At 37.6% G+C, this 27,484-nt stretch overlaps 6 protein-coding genes and 1 pseudogene across 6 annotated transcripts; 4 read left to right on the forward strand and 3 right to left on the reverse strand.

Moving 5' to 3' along the window:
* Positions 627-1,679, forward strand: LOC104791206 (phytosulfokines 3). The gene is made up of 2 exons (XM_010517039.2): positions 627-811; positions 1,341-1,679. Exons 1-2 carry the CDS (start codon positions 695-697, stop codon positions 1,461-1,463), a joined length of 240 nt encoding a protein of 79 aa, XP_010515341.1. The 5' UTR covers positions 627-694; the 3' UTR covers positions 1,464-1,679.
* Positions 5,493-7,454, reverse strand: LOC104791207 (protein PHLOEM PROTEIN 2-LIKE A10-like). The gene has a single exon (XM_010517040.2). The coding sequence runs from the start codon at positions 6,904-6,906 to the stop codon at positions 5,797-5,799; it is 1,110 nt and encodes a 369-aa protein (XP_010515342.1). The 5' UTR covers positions 6,907-7,454; the 3' UTR covers positions 5,493-5,796.
* Positions 8,261-8,537, forward strand: LOC109133331. Its single transcript, XM_019246349.1, is given in 4 exon segments — positions 8,261-8,283; positions 8,345-8,390; positions 8,392-8,434; positions 8,437-8,537. Coding segments are annotated over 4 exon segments (213 nt in total).
* Positions 8,692-10,887, reverse strand: LOC104791208. Its single transcript, XM_010517041.2, has 3 exons — positions 10,235-10,887; positions 9,828-10,015; positions 8,692-9,556 (listed from the first exon to the last, which is right to left on the reverse strand). Exons 1-3 carry the CDS (start codon positions 10,881-10,883, stop codon positions 9,038-9,040), a joined length of 1,356 nt encoding a protein of 451 aa, XP_010515343.2. The 5' UTR covers positions 10,884-10,887; the 3' UTR covers positions 8,692-9,037.
* Positions 11,667-14,055, reverse strand: LOC104791209 (U-box domain-containing protein 30). Its single transcript, XM_010517043.2, has one exon. The coding sequence runs from the start codon at positions 13,428-13,430 to the stop codon at positions 12,087-12,089; it is 1,344 nt and encodes a 447-aa protein (XP_010515345.1). The 5' UTR covers positions 13,431-14,055; the 3' UTR covers positions 11,667-12,086.
* LOC109133332 lies at positions 19,729-21,431 on the forward strand (annotated as a pseudogene).
* Positions 21,921-22,368, forward strand: LOC109133333. The gene has a single exon (XM_019246350.1). It carries the CDS (start codon positions 21,928-21,930, stop codon positions 22,366-22,368), a length of 441 nt encoding a protein of 146 aa, XP_019101895.1. The 5' UTR covers positions 21,921-21,927.

A 27,484-nucleotide genomic window follows, 5' to 3' on the forward strand; every position in this document is an offset into this window, starting at 1 on the left:
TTTCTTTTATATAATACACACATTTATAATAGGGTGACATATTATGGAGTCATAGAGATATAAAATTTGACTATGACTAATTTCCACATTATATTATACAATTCGGCTATAAATCTACTCATATTACATGCAAAAATGGCGAATAATTAAATGAAAATTTGTTTGCATTAAAACACTATACATACATATTTTGATAACTTTAGCGGCAAAATGGAAGTTTAATAATACCCACTCACTGTTTAATTTATAATGTTTTCCGAAATTAAAAAGAAAAAGTTTCTCATCCAACGGTAACCTTTCTTTTTCCCTGATCACATGATATTTTGCTTTTTCGAGCAATCATTCACACACAACAACAACATCAAATAATTTTGTAGGGCCATAAATTAATCTACTATATATAACACGGCCTGAATAAAGAGCATCTTCTTATATAATTATTACTAAGTAACATAAAACTAAATTCAATTAATTTGAGCTAGCGATATATATGAATCGTTTTATGACGCCATAAAGTTAGTTAACTTTATACTTTACAAGTTTGTATGGTTCACATTTGGCAGCATCTCCCTGTTTGTCAACTCGTGTTTCAGTTTCACTATAAATTCACCTAATTGACTTCATCTTCTATTCATCCTCACATCTAATAATAAGTCTCCATCCCTCTACCATTCTCTCTCCTTTGCAAATCAATATGGCTAAGTTCACAACCATTTTCATCATCGCTCTCTTGCTTTGCTCTACGCTAACCTACGCAGCCAGGCTGACTCCCACGGCAACCACCGCTTCATCCAGAGAAAACTCCGTCAAGGTTTGCTAACTTCTTTATGTCTATTTCAGAATCGTTAAACTCGAAACATATATAAAGAACCAAGAATCTCTCGGAGTATGTTCGGCGCATTAGCATAGAAAGAATACATGATCGATTCTAGCTAGATTATTCTAAGCCTTACTCTAAAATTCTAAAGTATAGATAAATAAAATAATAATAAAAATTTCATGAATGATTTTTGAAGTATCACTACAAAAAATGGGTCATTCGAAAGAATTTTCAAGGAACTATCAAAAATTACTAAACGGAATTTCCATATTTTTGTAAGAAAATATGTATATGTCAATATATATATTTATTTTTAAAAGATTTCAACGATACATATATATATATATATATTAAAAAATATATTCGTAATTAAGCCGTTAAAATTTTTAAAAAGTTGATATACACTCTTTCGATTTGTCTCATGTTATAGTTTTCATTTTATCACAAGAGTACTAAATAGTGTAAATTTATATACCGGAAGTAACTTTGAATTTAATACTGACGCGCATATTTTGTATAGGAAATTGAGGGGGACATGGTTGAAGAAGAAAGCTGCAACGGAATTGGAGAAGAAGAATGCTTGATAAGACGATCCCTTGTGGTGCACACCGATTATATTTACACTCAGAATCACAAGCCTTAGATTTAATTCTACATATTAAAGCAATTAATTAACTATATATTTACATTATCAAACCTATATCACTCACTCTGCACTTTCTGTTTTGTTTTTGTTATTTGCTATTTTAATTTTTTGTTTTTCTTTTGGTTAATTTGAGAGAGTTCTTATTATTCACACTCGTTGTTGTATGATTATGGATTTTAATATAGCTTAGCTATATAATAAGTAATTTTCTTTTGTATAAAGTCACAACAAAGATTTGGTTCTGCGTGGAACAAGAACTTTCGAGTTTGGTTGTAACAACCAGCTGTATTTTGGTCCTAAAATTAGACGCGTTGACTGGGCAAAAAAATAAGTAGTTGACTTTTCTTGTGAAGTGAAGACTTTACTTTTCTAGACGACTAGACAAAATGACTCTATCTATGTCTCTAACTTATGGCCGGCTTTTGACTGGGCCGATAGAGAATGATACAATTCATTATGGGCCAAGGCCCTCGAAGAACAAAATTTGTAATAATCAAAACTTTATTATCTACTAGGTTAAACCCGCGCTACGCCGCGGGATTACTTTTATATTTTTTCTTTTATAAAATATTTTTATTTCGTATTTTACTATATTTTTAAAATTATAATTTAATATAAATTGTTTGATATCAAATAGTATAATTAATAAAGTTTTTGAAAAATATCAATGCAAATTATTATCTACTTGACTATTTTTGTGTTTTTATTATTTTCATTATTATATTTTCTTATTATTTTAATTAAACAATAGACAAACAAATTACTTTTACTAAACAAACGAAAAATACCAAAAAAATACCAAACCGAAAATATAATTCGAAAAAAAAATATATTATAAAATCGGATGGTTTTTTTAACTGGGAAAATTTTCACTCTCTCAGATCTTAGAGTGAGAGAGAGCTTTTTTCTTCTTTTTCCGATTAACTTTGACGAGTTATGACTTACAACTTATAAGTTAGACGAGCAACAAAAGTTTCATGGCTATGGTGTGCCACACACGCTAACATTTAACTCAAGCAATGTTGTTGTGAATTAACTGAATGAGCTTCGTTGCTAAAGCCTATAGTCAAAATTCTGGCTCATTTAAAGGTTTTGCTTACAGAGTTATACTGTAATAGTGTAATATATACAAACCCACTCAAAAACAGAGATTTGCTCAGATTCTCATTTCCAAAAAAGATTTGAAATTGTTGAATAATTCACTTGTCCAATCTCATATTCTTTACAATTGTTCATTAAAAAGTAGTAGCTCAGGCCAATTAGCTTTTGGAATTGATGATACAGAATTAGCTTTTAAGTTTGATTGAATTACCGTGAAGAACTGTCAAAGCTTCTAATTACAAATGTTTGTGGAGAAGTACAAATTGTTTGCGTGTGAATGAGGATGTCCATCTTTATTTAGAATCCAAATTATTGCTTCTTAGTGAACCTCACGACATAAAAGGGTTTATTCAAGATCGATTGCATGTAAACATGATGCAAGAAACCCCACGAGTACACTCTCCCCTTTCAAAAGCTCTGCATACTCTTCATCCTCTTCTTCCCACTTAACATATTTGCCACAATGGTTATCCATCCTAATGACTTGTGCCAACATTCAGCTCCATTCAAATCAATAAATTACCACACCGAAATGCACATAAAAACAATGTGCAAGAGTCATCAAAAGAAGAGCTTCAATAACCAACAACAAGAGTGGTACTTCTTTGATCTTCACACGCAGAAGACGCAAAACCCTGATTTACCAGTCCATTTGTCTCGAGTAAGATTGACATCAAAAACTTCATAATATCCACAATTTGTACAAACAAAAAGGCATAAGAAACACCCATTTAGAGATACTGAAACTTCAGAAACGCAAACTAAGCTTCGTGGCACTCTAACTTCAGAAAATTTGCCTATGGCTACGGCAAAGGCTTACCCTATGATCCCTCCGAGAGTGATCTCCACGCTGTCTTCTCACGCCCACGCTGTCTTCTCACGCCCACGCTGTCTTCTTCATCCCTAAATATGATTCCTTAATATTTATGCTTTGTATTAGCTTCAATCTACATGCTCGATCAAGTTCTTCAAGGTGGGTTTAAGTTCGAGTTTAGAGTCCCTAAGCCAGTAATGTCTAATAGGGGTGGGCGTTCGGTTTTTCGGTTTGGTTTCGGTTCAGTTTACGGTTTTTTTGGTTATATAAAAATGGAACCATATAGAAATCATATGTAATTTGGTTTGGTTACGGTTCGGTTTTTTTGGTTTATGGTTTTTTCGGTTTCATCAGTAATGAAACCATATAAAAACCATATGTATCACAGTTTGGTTCGGTTTTGGTTTGGTTCTAGTTTTTAACGGTTATTTCATGCTTCTAAAAAATAAATAGTTGATATACATAACTAAAAATAAGCATAAAAGTAATTATTATGAATATATATAGGTTAGGGAATAGACACTTAGGTTAAGGTTTTGTAATTCGATAGATTAATAGGAGATCAATAATTAAAGCCCGATAAAGAAAAAAAATATTGATATTGTTATACAATATAAATTTGTAAGCTTGAGAAACTAATTAGTAATTATATCTAATTATCCTAAATTTTTATAAAAACCAAAAAAGTAATTTGGTTTTACGGTTTTTAACCAGACCAAACCTAAACCAAATGGTTAATTAAAATGAAAACCAAAAGGATTTTTAGATTTAACCATAACCAAACCAAACCATTTATTTCGGTTTGGTTCAGTTCGGTTTTTCGGATTTCTGTTTTTTTGCCCATCCCTAATGTCTAATCATCGTTCATTCCTCCAACTGGATTCACTATATATTTCCTAAACCATCCATAGCCTTAAACGATTGAAATCGGGATCTATTTTGGCCACAATCTCGTTAACTCCAACATGACTGATATCACGATACAACTCGAGATGAGACATCGCTGTACAACTAACAAAGGAAGAGTGGCTAGGTTTTCTCAATAGAGAGAAAGTGACATAGAATAGAAAATGATTATTACTGGTTAAAAATGTTGATGTGTATTATTTGTTATAATTCTATTGGCTTTTGATTTTAAATGATGTGTCAACACCAACTTGAATTTTAAAGCTGATGTGTCATGCTCTGGTGAAAAACATACAAGTTTTATTGTATTGATCCTTTTTGATAACGAAAAACAAAAACAGTAATTTGGATTCCTAGTTATTAGGTGATTTTGAGTGGCGAGACTTTAGAAAATGAGTGTAAGAATGAGACAAGTTGTTGTTGATTTGCAAAGAATGAGCCATCATGTAAGCTTAATATTTAATTTGTTGCATTGGTTTAAATTTTTTTGGCGAGTCCTTGATTTGATTATAGTTTGTGAGAGAGTTTTAAGCTCGGATCATAGATGCAATATTTGGAACAGAATGATGATTTATGTTTAGAATAGCCACAACTATATCATCAAAAGGTTGGTCTTAGTCTTAGATAAGGAGCCAAAACCATGTAACACCTTGCAGGTTGTTTCATCGTAAACAAACGGCTACATTTTTTTGAATAAAAAACGGCTACATTTAGAATCATAAACAGATGATATAACTTTGTTCTGTTATGGAGAAACTGAATTTGCATAATTAGCGTTGTCGTAAAATTATGCAGAATTGAATATTGGGTAAAAGAAGCATTAAGACGAAGATGCTTCAATGGAAATTCAAAAGAGTTCAAATTAAAGCCTTTAGGTCTCAAACATTTTAGGCTGTAATTGACTTTCCAGTACTGTGTGTTATGTGTTGGTGCTGCCATACTTGCAAGCTGCAACTAACATTGCCATTTATGGAAAGAATCATTCATTTTTATATAATATGGATAGAACCATTTCGGGTGTACATAGACTCTAGATGTTGCAACTTGAGACTATAGTTGGTACCAATTTGGTAGTTGGTACTGTAGTATATCAACTATCAAGTATGAGCTGAAGTTAGATGATCAGATCAATTGAAGATGAGAGAGTTATCAACTTGTTCTTTTCTCATAAAACAACATGTATTGGCCTTTGTCTCAACCACGTCACTCAGCAACTATATCCATACCATATATTATCCACAAAAGTGTAAACAAATAATAATGTCCCACACTTATCATTATCCAAATATCCAAATCCAAAAAAAACATTCAAACCAACCCATTTCTTTCTATCCAAAAAACAAAAAAAGTCAAAAACAATCTTAATATCTTCTCAAAAAAATAAAAAAAAAAACAAAAAAAAACAATTTTACATCAAATTTTGATTGATGAATCCAAGAATGTAAACCAACAACAAAACAAACAAACACAAAAGTGTTTCTTGTCTTTTAGCCTGAACTTGTATAACAATCAGTTTCTTGGAGTCAGGATCCATGGAGCTTCAACAATCTGTAAACACAAAGACAAACATAAACTATGAAGTAGTGATGTCTTAACTCTCACAAATCTCCTCGTTTCATTCCCTCTCTCTCTCACTTTCTCCACGTAACTCTCCACTTTACCATTCGCTCTCTCGATCAACACTTCTAACAACGATCTAACCGTCTCAAACGTTACCCGCCCGGTTACATCCACCACGTATTTCCGGTTACTCGGTACCGATAACGACGACGATACCCGATCGATCCACGTGGCTTGTTGTTTCGTCGATCCAACGGTCAGCGTTTGAGATGAATCCTGACACCGGTTCAGTTGAACCGGTTTTCTCGACGCTCTCACAAACGTTTCGACCGCGTTATTACAAACCGTTACTAGCGTTTGCTTAACCTTATCTTCGTGTTTCGGATTAGTTAAACCGGCGAACAAATCGTCGAAAACGTTCACGTCACTCGTCTTATCGAGATAAACCGAAACCGCAGTAGTCACGAAACGCTGAACGCAATCGCCGATTAATCTCCTCCCATCATCGGAACAAATCGCGTCAAAAAATTTCGAAGATCCACCGCCGCAGCCGCTAGATGAAGAAGAATAAAACGCCACGACTAAGTTCCTCGCAAAGCTACCAACGATCGCGGAAGCAAAACCCGACCCGGGTTTCGTAAACAGCTTATCCAAAACCCGATCCGTAAAACCCGACCCGGATTCATTATCATCAATCCCACGGATCAATCCAACGGTCATAGCTTGTGTGAATCTGATTAAAGACGAGTTGAGCTCATCGGACTTGGCGATCTTCGAAATCTGTTTGAAACTGTTTGGGATTTGATCTGAATCGGATCTGAGAAACACAGTGAGATCCTTGGAGATTACGCTAACGGCTTCGGCTGAGTCAGAAGCAGCTTCGACGAGGTTGAGAAGAAGAGAGAAGAGCTTAGAGATACGTTTCCTTTTCTGGGTGATTGAAGGAGAATGATAAACCCTGAAAGCACCATAACCAGACACTGCTAACAAAATCCACTTTTTGTTCTTTAGAGCAAAATCAAAATAGCCTCTTTTTTTGCTCAACCCTAGTTTATCCATATAACTACAGAGGGATTCGAAGAAGAAGATGAAAAAATGGAAACTTTATTTTATTTGAGAGATATTTTTAGTACCCGGAGACTTAAGCATGGTAAACCCTTTAAGCTGCTGAGACTGAGAGCTCTTTTTTCACTTTCCCGGGAAAATGAGAAAAGGAATCAACTTTTTTTTTTGTATTTTGAAAACAGAGCAAAAAAAACTAATAAAGTGGGAGAATCAAGAATCTTGAAGGAAGGAGAAAGAGAAAGAGAAGAAAAAAAGGAAAATTCTGTTAAGGAAATGGAATTTGGATAAGAATTCAAAATGGTGACGTCAAAGTTTGTTAACAAAAGAGAAAGAGAGAGATTGTGAATTATTGGAAGGTGCAGGTATCTGATCTGATCAATCAAGTAGATATGATGATATGATGCAGACAAATACATGCGTGTAATAGAAGAAGTAAGCTAGCCATTGGGTTGTTTTATTGGAAAGTTCAAGCATGGGGTGTTTTTGTTGAGTGATAGATAAAGTCAGTTATGGAGTCTTTTAAAGTTGTAACATCTTCTTCTTTCAAAATCTCTCAATCCATTAAAGGAAAGAATATACATATTTATTGTTATTATATAAACTCATTAAAAACCCTTATCAGGAAAGTTCATGGTCATCGTGGTAGATGCGTGCAAAATTTAATAATAATATGATATAACACCATCTTTGTATATAGACTATTTTACATATGCACATTTTTTTTTTCCTCTTCGCTTGGTTCGTTTTGTTTTTCTTACATATGCTGATGATGCAGCCACATATAGGCTGTGTCAGTAAAAATACCACAATTGGTGGTAGAGCCTAAAATTCCGCAGTTTTCTCGCATCAAATGGAAAACACTCTTACGTCTTACCCGACCATCAACAAAAAAATCCCGTAAATTTTCACAAATCGTTATATTTAAATTGAAAATGTAAAAGTTTCGATGAATACTACTCTACAGTCTACACAGTCTCTACCACTTATTATAATAAGCGAAAATAATATAATTACGAGTTCTGAGAAAGCTAAAGCATTAAATATTATCATTGATTCAAGCACGAGCAGCGGCACAGAGCAAAAAGGAAGCGGTGGATTAGAGCTCAAGATTAATATAATAGGAATGTACTTATTTCAAGTCCAAAGTAATATTTGTATAACAAATACTATAGCCGTGGTTTTATTAAAATGATGATAAAGAGGAGAGGAATATATTCTGAATTTTTGGAAATGAGCCGGCCTTGCATTCATCACCTCTTTTTCTTTTTATTTTTAAGGCAATAATATTTTTTTAATGCATAATTAAATTTTCTTTCTTCTATTCTAACAAGTTGAAAGCCAGTGGATAATGGCGGTGGACATTTCTTACCAGTGTGTCCCATAAATGAAAGGAAGAAGAAGCAACCAAAAACAAAAAAAAATGCAAAAAAATTAGGTTTGAATATGAAATCGCAGCCAGACACGTGGACGGTGAGGTGCCTAACGCCTTGGAAGAGGCGAGCCGTCGCGTCTCCTGTAAGTCAGAGCTACATTTCTCACCGCCAATAGAGAGTTCTGTTCCACGTGGTAACACGTGGCATCTTCTTCTTTTTCTCCGGGCATCCTCCAATATCCATCACATCTAAATATATGTTTTGTCTCTTCGACCATTTCAAGGTGTTCCAATATATTCGGAAGATTCACACTGTCTTTTTTCCTTACCAGACCTTCGGACCAAAACGCATACTAAGTTCTTGTAGCATGGTCAACATAAAATCGTAATGAAACAAAAAAAGAAGCTCAAATTATAATATATTGTGACATCTCTAACATTTCTTCGCCACCATAACCATCATCATCACAATTTGGAGCTGTTTTATTTACAATACAAGCCATGCATTTTTCTTTTAGAAACGGCAGTGTTACAAAAACTATTCACAAAACATAATTTTAATAAAACATAAAGAGAGGGTCACAATCACAAATACAGCATCATGTTGTTCGTCATCAACATTTAAGCCCCATCGATTTGATTTCTTTCTTTGTCTTGCTTACCTGACCAGCCGTGGGACATTATTCTTCCAGTGGCAGCCTTTTTTTTTCGAGTAATAGTGAGTGACTGACTTTGGTCTGAAGGATTTAGGTGTCATTTCTTGTAACTCACAGGCACGTCATCGTCGTCTTCTTCAAGATCACTGAAGGTTACATCTTCATCCTCATCCAGCACAAGATGGTTGGTACCGGTGGCGGTACTAACAGTTCCTGCATTATCTTCATCCTTCAACCAACCATCAACATCATCATCATCCACTTGGACATCAATTACTCTAGGTGAAGAACCAGTGACTGGGCTCTGCACCGGCTTGTCATGAAGCGCTGCTGCTGGCCTTTCTTCCATGACAGGCTTGTCGACAACTTGTACCTCCTTGCTCTCAACTGTGTGCTTCTCTGTCTCAAACTCAGATGTCTCAGTCGAATGCATTGTCTCGACAGCGATGGTTTTGACAGGTTCTGGTTCTGGATCTGATTTGGGTGAAGGATTAGTAGGTAGAGAAAGAGGTTCCACATTCGCACTAGCAGCTTCACTACTCTCTTGCACCACTACTGGACTTTTGTTTCTCTTATGCAGCAGCTCGTGAGATAATAGTGCTCTTGATTCAAGTACCTTTATGAAAACGCAAAATCAGTGATTCACATCACAGAAGTTTCACTTTTTACCCCATTATTAATTTAAAGCACTCCACAAAATTTGCAAATCTACCATTAAAACTTGTAAACCTAATTCACATGCTACTATTGAAGTTCATTATTTAACAGAGAGAATCATCAATTTGAAACATAAAACCAAAAATAACATCCAAATGCAGCTCGAAAACTTTGTAAACAGAGGGAAAAAAACAAGAATGAACATCAGTGGTGTTGAGAGAGTTGCTTACCTGAGGAGTAGAGAGAGTCAAGGCATCATGTTTGCTGAAAATTGGATGAACAAGTACAAAGTAAATCCTCCAGAAGCAATACTCGCTCATGTATGCAGGGCAAAGTTCAATCCTCAACGCAGCCAGATTCGATGCAAGGTTTTCCACGGCCAGCGCATGCTCATATTGAGCATCAGTCATATCAAAGTCTGAAGATAACAACAACACTTCTTTCAATGATGAAACACACTAAAAGCCTTCACACAAAAGTCAATTAAAACCCAAGATCTACGACAATTCCAACTAACCCTAAAGAACTAAACCATGGATAACCTTAATTACTCACACAATTTGCCTAACAGATTCAAATCAGAAAGTGTGATTAGGAGCATCTGATTAACAATGTACTGCGGATTCGAAAAACGCACCATCAAAGTTATCATCCTCATCAGGAAAAGGGAAATCAAGCCATGTCTCAGGATGCATCGCAAGATCCCTAGCGAATACAACTACTTCCTCCGTAACACCAATCGCATCTCCAACAGCAACATCACGGTCCTTCGAATCAGCACCTTCCGATCCCAATTGCCAGAAATTAGAAGCCATCTTCGTAAACTCAGATACAGGTAAGTTCCCAGAGAGTTTCGAGATCCCAGTCCTAAATCTACCTCCGATCTCCACGAAATCGTTCCTAATCCCAGCAATCAGATCCTCATCACCCTCCGCGAGATCCGAATCCGATGACTTCCGAGTCTCGTCAACATGATCCGCCGTATCGGAAGAAGAAGAAGGCGGTGGTGGTGCGAGGAAAGAAGCAACACCCCATAGCTGACTTCTGAAGGTCTTGGTGAGTTCGGAGATGTCTTCCTTCACGCCTCGTGGAGACTGTGTTTGCAACAACGATTGTGAAGAAGAAGGTTGATCTGAACCGGAATCTTCAATCGATTTGGCCTTCGTCGTTTCTTTTTCATCATCTTCGTCTTCATCCATCTTCAGAGAATTCGCAATGGATCTAGCAAACCATGCCATAGTTTTGTTTTGGGATCTCTCTCTCACAAGCAAGTCTCTCAAGTTCATTCAATCGTGACCTTAAACAACACCATTGACGCTAATGAAACGCCGTCGTATAGTTAATGAAATAGACTTCGTAGCTAAAAAAGCCCATAAGGTTCAAATTGCAACAGCCCCACCCCATCTATGGGTTTGGTTACTGTTACTTTTTATAGAGTTTTTATGTCCAGAAAAAAAAGCTCATCATAGTGATGATTTTGCTCAGTCTTCAAAAGAGGACAAAGGTTTTGAAAGCCCATAAAGTCAAAAATTCCGGCCCATCTAAAGGTTTTGGTTACTGTCACTCTGTTTACAGATGTCCAGACAAAAGCTCTCACATCACACTGTGTATAATATACACAAACCCACTCAAAACAGAGATTTGCTCAGTCTCTCATTTCCAAAACAGGACACAAGTGATATACAAGTCTGTGTTTTTTGCGCAAAAAACAGTAGAAATTGTTGTGAATGATTCACTTGTCAAATCGCACTTTCTTTTCAATTGTTCATTACAACAGTAGTAGCTCAGACCACAATGTATGCAGACTTTTGGTCTCCACCACATTTTCTGCTCTACTTATTAGATAAGAATCAAAATTCACATCAAACTGTACTTTGGTATGTCACTCGATGCAATAACAGTGATTGATTTTTCAAGAATCACGTTTTTGATATTTACTTCACATTTAAGACGATGAAAAGACGGGGGAAACAATGATGAACTAATAATGATGATGAACCATGAACTCAAGGCTATAGTCTAGTTTCCTAATCTTAAAAGATTCAAAAGCTTAAAAGAGGCTTAACAACTTCAGGTCAAAAGATTTTGCTTCTTTTCTTTTTCGGTTGTGAATGGTCAAAAAGCAAAACAACCTCTCAAAAGAACCCCAAGTAGAGAGGTTAACAATAATAAGAGACTTAATATGGTTCCTTTCTTCAAATTCTTCTCTTTCCTTTTTTTTTTTCTGAAATTGATTGAACCAAAGGTGGTAACTTTACACAAGTTTTCTAATTCCCAATGCTAATTGCAAAACGAACAGACATGAAAACATTACATACCCGCCCAGCTTCTTCTTTCCCTGTGCTTCCATCTGTGGATTGCTTCTTCCGAACTCTTCATCTATATATACATTGGCGTAGGGGCAGATTCGCAACTCGCATTTTACCATTTCATATCCGCTGAGATATGTGTTGTATGATCAATCGATGCCAAAGAGATGTAAACTGTTGCTATTGGATTGTCCTTGTGAGTTTGCATTTGGAAATAAACATGGTGTCTGAATAATGTAGACTACAGAGCTTGAGCAGCTCCGCTGACCGCTGCTTCAACGCTGCATCACACCCGCTCTGGATCACAAGCAACAGCTTAGCAGCAAGACCAACCTCAACAGCACGAGGCGAACATTCTTCTGGAGCTAATTTGCAGACAGACCAAAGAATCGACAGCGCGTAGTTAGTACAATTCTCAGACACCCTCATGAGTACCCTGACGGTATAAGGTATGGTGTTTGCAGAGTCTTTGACAGCAACTCTTCCTTCCATGTCTGAACACAAAGCATCAAGAATAAACAGAGCTGATTCCAAACATTCAGGGTCTAAAGACGGTAAGATATCGACTAACTGAGGCACTGCTCCAATGCTAACCATCAAGCTTCGAACTTGTTTGTGAACAGAGATTGGTTTAAGCAACCCAAGTGCAGGGGAGACTCCATTTCTATGTCTCTTATCCTTAACCAATCTCATTAACCCAACAAGCAAACTATGGCTCGAGACCAGCTCAGCTCTAAACCCTTTCTCTTCAACCAATCCCTTAATCAACCTCGCGCAATTGATTTTGGTCTCATTGGATCCATCATTCAACATATCAACAATCAAAGAAACTTTAGCAGGTTGCATCAACCCTGATTTAGAGTCAGAATCAAGATCAAGACTCACAAGAATCGCAACAACCTCAGATCCAACAGCATGAGAAGTGAAAGGACCTAACAGAGAAGAGATGACAGAGACACCACCTTCTTCAACAACAGTCTTCCTCGCCATAAGATGAGCCACAACAATCTGCTTAAGCTCACTCAACGCATGAACCCTAGCTTGACCTTTAGCCTTCTTCAAAGTCCCCAAAACCTCAATAGCTCGTCCTTGCACATCCTCGGAGCGTTTCTTCATCAACACATACTTCTGAGAGAACCAAGTGTAGATCAAATGGTGAAGAGTTTTGTTAGGAGTAACCGTATCATCCCAAAGCTCCTGCATTGTAGTGGGACAAGTCAAGTGACCTAGGTTGAACCATTTGTGAATGTTGGACCTTTCGTAGGTTTGACCAGTACACAAGGTCACAGGATCTTGCATCGGCTCTAAGGAGATGGGACAAATGAAAACAGAAGGTATATCTTGTAAATCTAGCTCCTTTACCATGGTCTTCAGATCCAATTTCTCATCAACAACACCACCACCACCATTAACACCACCCAGAACTCCATCTTTCACAGCAGTATCCAGATCTAAGACTTGCCCATCACCACCACCTTCAAATCCAATTAACCCATCTCTCTTTAACGGCTGAAACATCGGCATTTTGTAAAAAGAATCTCAAGAAACCAAAACAAACAAAAAAGACCCAATTTTTTCTTGTTTTTTACAGACTCTCAAAACTCACAACATTTTGGGGGAAAACAATGCCACAAAGAAAGCTCAAAAAGAAACGCATGTCTCTTTATAACTCTCAAGAAAGAAGCGTTTCAACAAAACAACAACACAAATCTTCTTCTTTTTTTTCCTTCTTTGCTTTAATTGTTTGTTTGCTCTCTTTTCAACGGTCAAAAAAGGAGATTCATTCAACTCTTGTTAATGATGTATAACATCATAAACACATGATTGAAGAAGCCCTATTCTCAACTGCCCTCAAAAATGTGAAATTTTTACACCACAAGTTTCGAGAAATAGGAAAAGGAGAAATCATTAAGAATATAATCAGAAGAAGAAGAAAAAAAAATCAAAGAACCCAGTTAGTACAAAGAAGATTTGCACTTTGCAAAACTCAGAAAGATTTTATAATAAAAATTAAAAAAGGAAGAGAATTTGTGAAAACCCAGATGACGAAAACAAAAAAAGAAAAATTCGTGAGAATGACGAAGAGCTCGTACTATACTCTCTTGTTTCTCTCTTACCCTCTTCTGAGGTAGTAGTAGTAGTAGTGTGACTGATTGTTTTGTTTTTGTTTCATAGCAAAATAAAATATTATTATAAAAAAAGGGGTAAATAAAAATAACAAAGAAGAAAGGGAAAAATTAAAGATTTGTTGAAAGATTCGGGGTGGAAAATCTAATTAAAAAAAATTAAAGATAAGGGTGACCGGGTGTTCATTGGCTATAGCCGGTCAAGTTTAGTCCTCTCGACTCGCGCACCACACGTGCAAGCTACACCACATGCCTTCACCTCCCGGTTTTATTATAAAACTGTATATCACTTTTTTATTACCATTGAAAAACTTTAGTTTAGTAATTTTAGATTTCCAATTTTGTCCTTATCTTTAAGATTACAATTTACCAAAAATAAAAAAATAAACAAATTTGTTTGACAAAAAAAAAAAATATAAACAAATTTAAAACGTAATGTTTCGATAAAAAAGCACCCAAGGTTTAAAATTTTATCTTTCTCAAATATACAAATTATACAAGAGATGAGATATGGGTTTTCAAATAAAACACTTTGACTGAATAGTTTAAATTCCTTTAATAAATATTTGGATTTAAATTTTAAACCAGAATATCCTTTTAAGTAGTCAAAAGAAAACAATAAAATTCTAAATCCTCTTTCTAAAAAGCTTATTTTTTCTTAATATCCACGCTAACTAAGGATATATACTTTCCCCAAAATATTGTTACATCTTTTTCTTTTTTTTTTTATTATCATCATTTTTACCAATTTAATTTTTTTTTTAAGATGTTTGCGAAAACAAAAAGTAAACAAAAAAGGAGGATAAAGTAGTAAAAGTATAAAAGAGAAATGAAAGAAAAATACCGCATGTAGTCAAAAAAGCTAAAGAGAGTTTAGCACTAAACTCCAAAGACCCACGGGAAGAGTAACCCGTACAGGTCGGGCACGTGTGACGATAATCTCTATGTTTAATTTCTTAATTAATCATTTCCATCATCGTTAGTAACGACACCATCAAAGCAATTTCTTAAACCAATACTTTTTTTTTTAATACTATTGTATTGTATCTATCTTATTGTTAAAAAAGACACATCCTTATGATAACAATTGTTATGTCAATTTTTTTGTATAAAAAGATTAAAAATATATCGATTACAAAATAAAGAAATAACAAATTTAATCTTTAAACGAATTAAACATTTTATAAAATAACATTTTTAATATTCAATTTTTTATAACTAGTTTCATGTTACCATAGTTTATGCAATGAATAGTATTATACTATTATGTTTATGAAAACTCAAGCTGTATTAGTTACGAAATTTAGTTGAATAAAAGGTTCAAATTTTTTAAAAAATTTGGAAGTAAGTAAGTAAACAAATAGTTTTATACTATAAAAATGGGAATTAGAATTAGAAAAAGAAGAAAAAAAAAAGAGAAGAAAAAAAAAAGACAAGAGAAGAGTGAGGTGGGGACGAGAAACAAAAGAGCCAGCTAGACCCAAATTTGACCGTGACAGTGTCTTTGCTCTCTTTGACTAATTAAGCCTCTCTCTCTCTCAGACTCAGATCATCCTCTCTTTGCTCCTTTGACTGTTCCTTTTACCCACTCCTTGCCCACCACGTGTCCATATCTGCCTCTTCCCCCACCAAACCAACCGTGATTTATAATTTAAATTTTTTTTAGTAATTGTTTTCTTCGAATTTAAAAGTATAAACAAAACTCTCTCTCTCTACCAAATCAAGATGAATTGATAATAACCTTGAAATTGATGGGAGTGGGGATAGAGAAGAGAAAGAGAGAGAGATAGAGATAGAGATCTGAGAGAGAGACCATGTGTTGTTTTTGTTGCAGTTGAGTACTGACCCATAACTGCATAGTTTGCTGTCCAAAACTTATACTACTATTTAAATTCTCCTTCATTTTATTCACACAAATAATATATATATATATATATAAATATTAATTACTTACTTGACCCATTCTTTTGAGTTTTGAAATTAAAAAAGAAATTGTAGATTCAAAATGAATTTATTTTCATAGTTGATGATAATTATACAAAAAATAAAATAAAAATGCTAGTCAAACTAAGATTATACTAAAGTGGACCGGCAAGTGTTTAAATGTTGTGATATGACGTGTTTTGTAATCAAGTTTTTTTTTTTGTTGAAGTCTTTGGGATGGGAGAGATTGATAGGGATATCATTATTTAATTACAATAGGTAGGATATATAGTTTGATTTTACATGTAATTAATTAACTCTTTTACAAAACGGACCCGAGAGTGCTAAATGACTTGGTGAGAGTTTTACTATTAGTGGTGGTGGTGGTGACTAGTAAGGGTCCTACGAATAAAAGCGTAACAATTTCATGAAAACGAAGTGACGAAACATTCAACTACTATCTCTGTGTTGTATTTTTCATTGTTGGAATGAACAATTTTTTATATAAGTAGCTGTGTTGAACTTGTTTATGTTTCTACAAACTGATAGTCTAAGGCATAGTAAATATGTGAGGTGTTCTTGTTACGGTCTTTTCTCCAACGCATAATTGGTTGGGAGTTCATATTCGTAATCAAAGTTAGAATAGGTTTTAATAAGCTATCTCACCGGACCGGTTTTAAGAAATGACTTCGAAAAAATAAGTCTTTTTTTGGTAGTTTGATCGAGACTCATGTACATCGGCCTAAGTGTGGCAAGTTTATCAATAGTTTAATGTCGGGATGGCAATATGAGGACAATTACGACTTTTCAGCTCTGGAAAGGATTTGGGTCCTGTGACACCCTAGTGTCAAGGTTTCCATTTTGTCAAAATCTCTTCATATGGTAACATGTGAGGTTACTCTTCCTAGCTCAGTTGTTCCTATGGTTGTTTCTTTTGTCTACGCTTCAAATGAGGTAGTGGAAAGACTTGCTCTTTGGGATGAAATTTCAAACTTTTCTGTGAACCCAACAGTCCAAGGTAAACCCTGGTCAGTTCTTGGCGACTTTAACCAAACCCTTCATCCTAGCGAGCATTCAAGGTCTGATGGTTTCTCGATTGATAGAGCGACTTCAGTCTTCAGAGAATGTCTTCTTAATGCTTCCCTACATGATCTTACTTTCAGAGGCTGCTCTTACACCTGGTAGAACAAAAGAAAACAAGACCCGGTTGCAAAAAAACTAGACAGAGCTCTAGTAAATGATCTTTGGGCTACACATTTTCCATCTTCTTTTGCATTTTTTGGGGAGCCAGATTTCTCGGATCATGCTTGTTCTTCTAACACTCCCTCTATTGATCGTCAGAGGTAGAAGAGACCTTTCAAGCTTTTCATTTTCCTTCTTCAGGACCATCGTTTTATCGAGCTTATCTGTCATAATTGGTTTTCTCTCAATATTCAGGGTTCTGAGATGTTCTGTATCTCACAAAAGCTAAGAGCTCTGAAAAAAAATCATTCGGGACTTCAGTAGAGAAAAATTTTCGGGCATTGAGCTTAGAGTCAAAGAAGCACACGAGAGTAATTCAGCACCAATCCACCTTGCTTTCAAATCCCTCATCTTCTAATGCTGAAATCCTCATCGAAGCTGAGAGAATATGGCAGTTCCTGGTCATTGCGGAGGAGAAGTACCTAAGCCAGAGAGCAGGTATAACCTGGTTGCGAGATGGAGACTGTAACTTTGCGTATTTCCACAAGATGGTAAACTCAAGAAAAGCGATAAACCACATCCACTTTTTGGAAAACGCAAACGGTGAAAGAATCGATTCTCCTCAGGGCATCCAAGACATCTGTGTGGATTACTTTTCAGACCTCCTAGGAAGTGCCGTTTCACCTGCCTCATTCACACAGGAAGACATCACAAACCTCCTGGACTTCAGATGCTCAATTGATCAACAAAACCAAATGGTAAAGCAATTCTCCTCGGAAGAGATCAAAGAGGCTTTTTGCTCTTTGCCAAAAAATAAATCTAGCGGACCAGATGGATATCCAACAGAATTCTTTATAAATTGTTGGAGTGTTGTCGGGGGAGAGGTTATCTCAGCAGTCACATAATTCTTTTCTTCAGGAAAGCTCCTCAAGCAATGGAATGCAACCTCGTTGGTCCTGATCCCAAAGATCCCGAATGCGTCGAAACCATCAGAGTTCAGACAAATTTCCTGTTCAAACATTCTCTATAAGGTCATTTCAAAGCTCATCGCAAACATGCTCAAGGTTTTACTCCCGGATGTCATTTCCCCCTGCCAATCTGCCTTCATCAAAGGGAGAAACCTCTCGGAGAATGTGTTGTTTGCCACAGAAATAGTTCACGGCTATAACAGGAAAAATGTAGACCCTCGCGGCATGCTAAAGGTCGACCTGAGGAAAGCCTTCGATTCGGTTAGATGGGACTTCATTTTATCAGTTCTAAAGGGTATCAATCTGCCGGAAATCTTTATTAGTTGGATCGAGGAATGCATCACCACTCCGTCTTTCTCTGTCGCTATAAATGGAGTCTTTGGAGGTATCTTCAAGAGTAAGAAAGGCCTAAGGCAAGGTGACCCCATGTCACCCTATCTTTTTGTTCTTGCAATGGAAGTGTTCTTAAAACTCCTTTCTTCAAGATACTCCTTAGGCTATATCTTTCATCATCCGAAAACATCAGAACTTAACATCACTCATCTGATGTTTGCGGACGATGTGATGATTTTCTTCGATGGAGGCAGCTCTTCTTTACACGGTATAAATGAGATGCTCGATGATTTTGCTGGTTGGTCTGGGCTTAACATGAATGTAGACAAGACTGAGTTGTTCCTCGCGGGAGTGACTGAAGCCGAGGAATCAACGATTGCTCAATACGGCTTCCCTCAAGCTTCATTGCCTATAAGGTACTTAGGGCTACCCCTAATGAGTCGCAAGCTCAAAACCGCCGAATATGCCCCTCTTGTGGAGAAAGTGAAGAGTAAATTCACCCTCTGGTCTGTGAAGACTCTATCTTTTGCAGGGCGGCTCCAACTGCTAGCTTCAGTCATTTCTGGCATTGTTGTTTTCTGGATCTCTACATTCAGGCTCCCGAAAGGTTGTATCAAAGAAATAGAGTCTTTGTGCTCTTGTTTCCTTTGGTCTGGAGGTATCGAAAATCCTCACAAAGCAAAAGTAGCTTGGTCTCAAGTTTGCTTGCCAAAGGATGAAGGTGGCCTTGGTTTCAGAAGTTTTTCCGACTGGAACATAACTCTCAATCTCAAGCTCATTTGGTTGTTATTCTCAAACAGTCGGTCCCTTTGGGTTAAATGGCACAAGCACCACCACCTCCCAGGATCCGTAAACGGCCCTATAGCAGCATTTTGGTCTATAAAAGAAGGCATAAATGACACCTGGAACTGGAGATCTCTTTTACGACTTAGACCGATTGCAGAGAGATTCCTAAAGTGCTCTATTGGTAACGGTTTATCTGCCAGTTTCTGGCATGATTCCTGGAGTCTGTTTGGCCCCCTAATAAAGCTTTTGGGAGATGAAGGTCCCAGAAACCTGCATATCCCAATAGCAGCCACGGTAGCCGATGCCGTCGAAGGAGCCACCTGGCGACTACCTTCCCCAAGATCTTAAGAAGCCCTTGACCTGCATACCTATCTCACTACAATAACACTCCCGCTGCACCCTGACCTTGAAGACTCCTACGGTTGGATAGTCAACAACATCGACTGCAACGATTTCTCTTCTTCAAGGACGTGGGAGGCTCTAAGACAGAGAGAACCTAAAAAAGACTGGTCACCTGTGATCTGGTTTAAAGGTGCTACCCCGAGGAATTCTTTCCACATGTGGGTATCTCATCTGAACAGACTCCCCACTCGCTCTCGGATGATCTCCTGGGGTCTGCAGGTTTCTCCACTTTGTTGCTTATGTGCAATGAGTGATGAGACTCGAGACCACCTCCTGCTTACTTGTAACTTCAGCGAATCAATTTGGAACCTTGTGCAGTCCAGACTAAGACTTACTCCACTTCAATTTCGAGACTGGGAAAGTTTTCTCTCCTGGATCAAGCTCAGCACGGCCTCTTCTCTGTCGGTGCTCCGGAAAATTGTCTCTCAAGCCACCATCTACGCTATCTGGAAGCAGAGAAACAATGTTCTCCATAATTCTCAAGTCATCCCACCANTGGAGAAAGTGAAGAGTAAATTCACCCTCTGGTCTGTGAAGACTCTATCTTTTGCAGGGCGGCTCCAACTGCTAACTTCAGTCATTTCTGGCATTGTTGTTTTCTGGATCTTTACATTCAGGCTCCCGAAAGGTTGTATCAAAGAAATAGAGTCTTTGTGCTCTCGTTTCCTTTGGTCTAGAGGTATCGAAAATCCTCACAAAGCAAAAGTAGCTTGGTCTCAAGTTTGCTTGCCAAAGGATGAAGGTGGCCTTGGTTTCAGAAGTTTTTCCGACTGGAACATAACTCTCAATCTCAAGCTCATTTGGTTGTTATTCTCAAACAGTCGGTCCCTTTGGGTTAAATGGCACAGGCACCACCACCTCCCAGGATCCGTAAACGGCCCTATAGCAGCATTTTGGTCTATAAAAGAAGGCATAAATGACACCTGGAACTGGAGATCTCTTTTATGACTTAGATTGATTGCAGAGAGATTCCTAAAGTGCTCTATTGGTAACGGTTTATCTGCCAGTTTCTGGCATGATTCCTGGAGTCCGTTTGGCCCCCTAATAAAGCTTTTGGGAGATGAAGGTCCCAGAAACCTGCATATCCCAATAGCAGCCACGGTAGCCGATGCCGTTGAAGGAGCCACCTGGCGACTACCTTCCCCAAGATCTCAAGAAGCCTTTGACCTGCATACCTATCTCACTACAATAACACTCCCGCTGCACCCTGACCTTGAAGACTCCTACGGTTGGATAGTCAACAACATCAACTGCAACGACTTCTCTTCTTCAAGGACGTGGGAGGCTCTAAGACAGAGAGAACCTAAAAAGACTGGTCACCTGTGATCTGGTTTAAAGGTGCTACCCCGAGGAATTCTTTCCACATGTGGGTATCTCATCTAAACAGACTCCCCACTCGCTCTCGGATGATCTCCTGGGGTCTGCAGGTTTCTCCACTTTGTTGCTTATGTGCAATGAGTGATGAGACTCGAGACCACCTCCTGCTTACTTGTAACTTCAGCGAATCAATTTGGAACCTTGTGCAGTCCAGACTAAGACTTACTCCACTTCAATTTCGAGACTGGGAAAGTTTTCTCTCCTGGATCAAGCTCAGCACGGCCTCTTCTCTGTCGGTGCTCCGGAAAATTGTCTCTCAAGCCACCATCTACGCTATCTGGAAGCAGAGAAACAATGTTCTCCATAATTCTCAAGTCATCCCACCAACTGTTGTTTTCAAGACCATCAACCGAGAGATCATCAACACCATCCATGCTAGAAACCATCGCAGGAAATTCAAAAAACTGTTGAGTCTCTGGATTATCTGAAGTTTGCATCAACCGGTTCAAGTTTTTTACTCTAACTTTGCTTTCTTGTTTTTTATTTTATTTTTGCCAAGAAACCTAAAGCTGGGTACTCATTTGTAAAACCAAAACTTTTCATTTNACAGAATTCTTTATAAATTGTTGGAGTGTTGTCGGGGGAGAGGTTATCTCAGCAGTCACATAATTCTTTTCTTCAGGAAAGCTCCTCAAGCAATNATATCCCAATAGCAGCCACGGTAGCCGATGCCGTTGAAGGAGCCACCTGGCGACTACCTTCCCCAAGATCTCAAGAAGCCTTTGACCTGCATACCTATCTCACTACAATAACACTCCCGCTGCACCCTGACCTTGAAGACTCCTACGGTTGGATAGTCAACAACATCAACTGCAACGACTTCTCTTCTTCAAGGACGTGGGAGGCTCTAAGACAGAGAGAACCTAAAAAGACTGGTCACCTGTGATCTGGTTTAAAGGTGCTACCCCGAGGAATTCTTTCCACATGTGGGTATCTCATCTAAACAGACTCCCCACTCGCTCTCGGATGATCTCCTGGGGTCTGCAGGTTTCTCCACTTTGTTGCTTATGTGCAATGAGTGATGAGACTCGAGACCACCTCCTGCTTACTTGTAACTTCAGCGAATCAATTTGGAACCTTGTGCAGTCCAGACTAAGACTTACTCCACTTCAATTTCGAGACTGGGAAAGTTTTCTCTCCTGGATCAAGCTCAGCACGGCCTCTTCTCTGTCGGTGCTCCGGAAAATTGTCTCTCAAGCCACCATCTACGCTATCTGGAAGCAGAGAAACAATGTTCTCCATAATTCTCAAGTCATCCCACCAACTGTTGTTTTCAAGACCATCAACCGAGAGATCATCAACACCATCCATGCTAGAAACCATCGCAGGAAATTCAAAAAACTGTTGAGTCTCTGGATTATCTGAAGTTTGCATCAACCGGTTCAAGTTTTTTACTCTAACTTTGCTTTCTTGTTTTTTATTTTATTTTTGCCAAGAAACCTAAAGCTGGGTACTCATTTGTAAAACCAAAACTTTTCATTTTATATGATATTTACTCATTTAGCAACAAAAAAAAATGTTAGAATAGGTTTCAAATTATAAAAGAATGAACTGACACCAACCAATTAAATTGTTGTTTAGTGGTAGACACGACCTTTCAAAAGATGTAGTTATATTTCATGATTCAAGTTTTTGTTTGGGACAAGATAATTTACGCATGTCCACGTTGTATACTCATATCAATCCATGGTTTTGAGTATGGAAATTAAAGACTATAGGCTAAGTTAATTTATGAGCTAAAAAATATAACTAAAAGNAAATTTCCTGTTCAAACACTCTCTATAAGGTCATTTCAAAGCTCATCGCAAACATGCTCAAGGTTTTACTCCCGGATGTCATTTCCCCCTGCCAATCTGCCTTCATCAAAGGGAGAAACCTCTCGGAGAATGTGTTGTTTGCCACAGAAATAGTTCACGGCTATAACAGGAAAAATGTAGACCCTCGCGGCATGCTAAAGGTCGACCTGAGGAAAGCCTTCGATTCGGTTAGATGGGACTTCATTTTATCAGTTCTAAAGGGTATCAATCTGCCGGAAATCTTTATTAGTTGGATCGAGGAATGCATCACCACTCCGTCTTTCTCTGTCGCTATAAATGGAGTCTCTGGAGGTTTCTTCAAGAGTAAGAGAGGCCTAAGGCAAGGTGACCCCCTGTCACCCTATCTTTTTGTTCTTGCAATGGAAGTGTTCTCAAAGCTCCTTTCATCAAGATACTCCTCAGGCTATATCTTTCATCATCCGAAAACATCAGAACTTAACATCACTCATCCGATGTTTGCGGACGATGTTATGATTTTCTTCGATGGAGGCAGCTCTTCTTTACACGGTATAAATGAGACGCTCGATGATTTTGCTGGTTGGTCTGGGCTTAACATGAATGTAGACAAGACTGAGTTGTTCCTCGCGGGAGTGACTGAAGCCGAGGAATCAACGATTGCTCAATACGGCTTCCCTCAAGCTTCATTGCCTATAAGGTACTTAGGGCTACCCCTAATGAGTCGCAAGCTCAAAACCGCCGAATATGCCCCTCTTGTGGAGAAAGTGAAGAGTAAATTCACCCTCTGGTCTGTGAAGACTCTATCTTTTGCAGGGCGGCTCCAACTGCTAGCTTCAGTCATTTCTGGCATTGTTGTTTTCTGGATCTCTACATTCAGGCTCCCGAAAGGTTGTATCAAAGAAATAGAGTCTTTGTGCTCTTGTTTCCTTTGGTCTGGAGGTATCGAAAATCCTCACAAAGCAAAAGTAGCTTGGTCTCAAGTTTGCTTGCCAAAGGATGAAGGTGGCCTTGGTTTCAGAAGTTTTTCCGACTGGAACATAACTCTCAATCTCAAGCTCATTTGGTTGTTATTCTCAAACAGTCGGTCCCTTTGGGTTAAATGGCACAAGCACCACCACCTCCCAGGATCCGTAAACGGCCCTATAGCAGCATTTTGGTCTATAAAAGAAGGCATAAATGACACCTGGAACTGGAGATCTCTTTTACGACTTAGACCGATTGCAGAGAGATTCCTAAAGTGCTCTATTGGTAACGGTTTATCTGCCAGTTTCTGGCATGATTCCTGGAGTCTGTTTGGCCCCCTAATAAAGCTTTTGGGAGATGAAGGTCCCAGAAACCTGCATATCCCAATAGCAGCCACGGTAGCCGATGCCGTCGAAGGAGCCACCTGGCGACTACCTTCCCCAAGATCTTAAGAAGCCCTTGACCTGCATACCTATCTCACTACAATAACACTCCCGCTGCACCCTGACCTTGAAGACTCCTACGGTTGGATAGTCAACAACATCGACTGCAACGATTTCTCTTCTTCAAGGACGTGGGAGGCTCTAAGACAGAGAGAACCTAAAAAAGACTGGTCACCTGTGATCTGGTTTAAAGGTGCTACCCCGAGGAATTCTTTCCACATGTGGGTATCTCATCTGAACAGACTCCCCACTCGCTCTCGGATGATCTCCTGGGGTCTGCAGGTTTCTCCACTTTGTTGCTTATGTGCAACGAGTGATGAGACTCGAGACCACCTCCTGCTTACTTGTAACTTCAGCGAATCAATTTGGAACCTTGTGCAGTCCAGACTAAGACTTACTCCACTTCAATTTCGAGACTGGGAAAGTCTTCTCTCCTGGATCAAGCTCAGCACGGCCTCTTGTCCGTCGGTGCTCCGGAAAATTGTCTCTCAAGCCACCATCTACGCTATCTGGAAGCAGAGAAACAATGTTCTCCATAATTCTCAAGTCATCCCACCAACTGTTGTTTTCAAGACCATCAACCGAGAGATCATCAACACCATCCATGCTAGAAACCATCGCAGGAAATTCAAAAAACTGTTGAGTCTCTGGATTATCTGAAGTTTGCATCAACCGGTTCAAGTTTTTTACTCTAACTTTGCTTTCTTGTTTTTTATTTTATTTTTGCCAAGAAACCTAAAGCTGGGTACTCATTTGTAAAACCAAAACTTTTCATTTTATATGATATTTACTCATTTAGCAACAAAAAAAAATGTTAGAATAGGTTTCAAATTATAAAAGAATGAACTGACACCAACCAATTAAATTGTTGTTTAGTGGTAGACACGACCTTTCAAAAGATGTAGTTATATTTCATGATTCAAGTTTTTGTTTGGGACAAGATAATTTACGCATGTCCACGTTGTATACTCATATCAATCCATGGTTTTGAGTATGGAAATTAAAGACTATAGGCTAAGTTAATTTATGAGCTAAAAAATATAACTAAAAGACACTTGATTGAGATTAGTGGGCTCTCTAAACACATGATGCACTTATCATATAAACCTTAACAATTGTGTGGTTCACGATTTTGGAGAATGTGAAGAGCTAGAAGTAACTATAGTAAATTATACTCATTCTATGGTATATATATTGGACTGGCAGCATAACACTCATAACTTTTTATGGTAGCAACTAGCAAGTTTGTGATGTCAGACATATTTCAACTATGAGAAAGAAACTTGACTTCTATGCGAATCTTGACTGTCGTAATGCGGTTTTGTTTTGTCAAATTACAATGATGATGATGACTATAATGCAATAGAAATATTATTGTACACATCAAAGTTGAAACCGTTACAGAAAAGTTTCAGTTTGTGTAATTGTGTCTAACATATATGAGATTACATTGTGGCATAGCAGACTCATCAAAACATATATTTGAAAAGAAAATCAACTGAATGATATTAAAAAAAACGACTAATATATAAAAGTAAGAAAATTCGCGATTGTACTGATCGGGCCATGACGACATCAACAAACATGAATACTGCATTTCTACGCATATGTTTATATCTTTAGCAGTTTAGCTAATTGAATATAATGTCAGAGAAGTGTGAAACAATCTTTTTAGTTTTTTTAGAAAAATTGCGAAAGTAGAAGCACGAAGGAATAAAAAAAAGGTATATACTGCATTGCTATGCGTATTCTATTATTTATCATCTTTTGATTCTTTTTTAGCCAATTTAACTATTTTAGCTTCGGAATGTCACGTGACGCTCTAACCCCTAAATCTATGTCTATATTAGTTTGTACATTGTACATACACATGCATGATGCACCTATATTTGTTGTGTAATTAAAGTATACACGTATATATGACGTATGGATTCATTGATACCAAAGTTTTTTGTTGTTGGTAAACGTTCTCTAGCGTTTCGAAACCTACAATCTAGGATTTAAATAGTGAATTAATACTACCTCCAATTTTAAATTATACATCCCAAGTCTATAAATATATATCCAATTAGCAATGTTTATAAAATTGATTTATATATGACTAGAAACGTAAAATTGCGAAAAAAATCTCCTCTCATGAACTTCTTTCGAACAAAAATCAATCAATGGGGTTCAATAATCAGTGTAAGTAGTGGATTAGAGTAATGTATTGATTACAAACAAGAATGTTAATCAATTGGGTCTATATTGGACCAAAATTAATATATGGGCCTAACTAATCACCCTGAGTGATGACATGCTTGGAGTAGGTGAAACCAAAGTCATTATACTCACAAGTACTAACTATATTAAGTATAATAAACCAACCCTCTCTTTAACTTGCAGATTCAATTTTTTTTGTCCATATTCTATGAAATAAGTTAGTAGACTGATGAGGCCAACAACACCTTAATAAATTTAGATAGATCTAATGAAAAGAAATGTGTTTAATCATCCAACTGGATACAGTTAATTTAACTATTTAAGAATAGAGATCACATTCATCATATTTTTGTTCGTTAGAAATTCATTTACAACAGTCATCGTGGACTTCGTCGTCTCTTTGATCCTGTCTTAGTAGTATCTTGAGATCCTTGAGCATTCTTCATCTTATATCTCTTTTCGATTCCATCTTATAATATAATACATACATAAATAACTTTGATTTCGATACTCTTGAATCTTGATGAGGTTCCAATTATGAAAGGGAAAGGCAAAGAGAAAGAGAACAGTCTCTTATGGCTGGTGAAGGCTCCTTGGCGGTTATTGATCATGGCACGTAACGCCTACATTCGTAGCATTACGTCGTGCTCCGGCGTTGGAATCTTTACTGGCGGTGGATCCTCTGGTTTTGGTCAAGGTCAACTTGCTGGAAACTTTCAAATCCCGGAAGCACCTAGCACAACTCTCCCTCGGTGCTTTACCTTGACGTCAACGGCAGATGATCAAGGCTGTCTGAGTCTGACACGTGGTGGACAGCCTAAGATGGCAACGAGACGATCGGTGTGGTTGGATCATCGGAGGAACTACAGATGTGTTGCTATGATGCGAAGAATCGATGAGGAGATTCCTTTAGATGATGAGTTCNGAACTGGAGATCTCTTTTATGACTTAGATTGATTGCAGAGAGATTCCTAAAGTGCTCTATTGGTAACGGTTTATCTGCCAGTTTCTGGCATGATTCCTGGAGTCCGTTTGGCCCCCTAATAAAGCTTTTGGGAGATGAAGGTCCCAGAAACCTGCATATCCCAATAGCAGCCA

This window comes from Camelina sativa, chromosome 6 (assembly GCF_000633955.1).
Source record: "Camelina sativa cultivar DH55 chromosome 6, Cs, whole genome shotgun sequence".
Lineage (NCBI taxonomy): Eukaryota > Viridiplantae > Streptophyta > Magnoliopsida > Brassicales > Brassicaceae > Camelina > Camelina sativa.

Excerpts from the sequence above, each read along its gene's own strand:
- LOC104791206 (XM_010517039.2), top strand. The coding sequence starts at position 695 with ATGGCTAAGTTCACAACCATTTTCATCATCGCTCTCTTGCTTTGCTCT. Across the intron at positions 812-1,340 it reads CCAGAGAAAACTCCGTCAAG|GAAATTGAGGGGGACATGGT; the intron begins GTTTGCTAACTT and ends TATTTTGTATAG.
- LOC104791207 (XM_010517040.2), bottom strand. The coding sequence starts at position 6,906 with ATGGATAAACTAGGGTTGAGCAAAAAAAGAGGCTATTTTGATTTTGCT.
- LOC104791208 (XM_010517041.2), bottom strand. The coding sequence starts at position 10,883 with ATGAACTTGAGAGACTTGCTTGTGAGAGAGAGATCCCAAAACAAAACT. Across the intron at positions 10,016-10,234 it reads TGAGGATGATAACTTTGATG|ACTTTGATATGACTGATGCT; the intron begins GTGCGTTTTTCG and ends TGTTATCTTCAG. Across the intron at positions 9,557-9,827 it reads TGACTCTCTCTACTCCTCAG|GTACTTGAATCAAGAGCACT; the intron begins GTAAGCAACTCT and ends GTTTTCATAAAG.
- LOC104791209 (XM_010517043.2), bottom strand. The coding sequence starts at position 13,430 with ATGCCGATGTTTCAGCCGTTAAAGAGAGATGGGTTAATTGGATTTGAA.
- LOC109133333 (XM_019246350.1), top strand. The coding sequence starts at position 21,928 with ATGTGGGTATCTCATCTAAACAGACTCCCCACTCGCTCTCGGATGATC.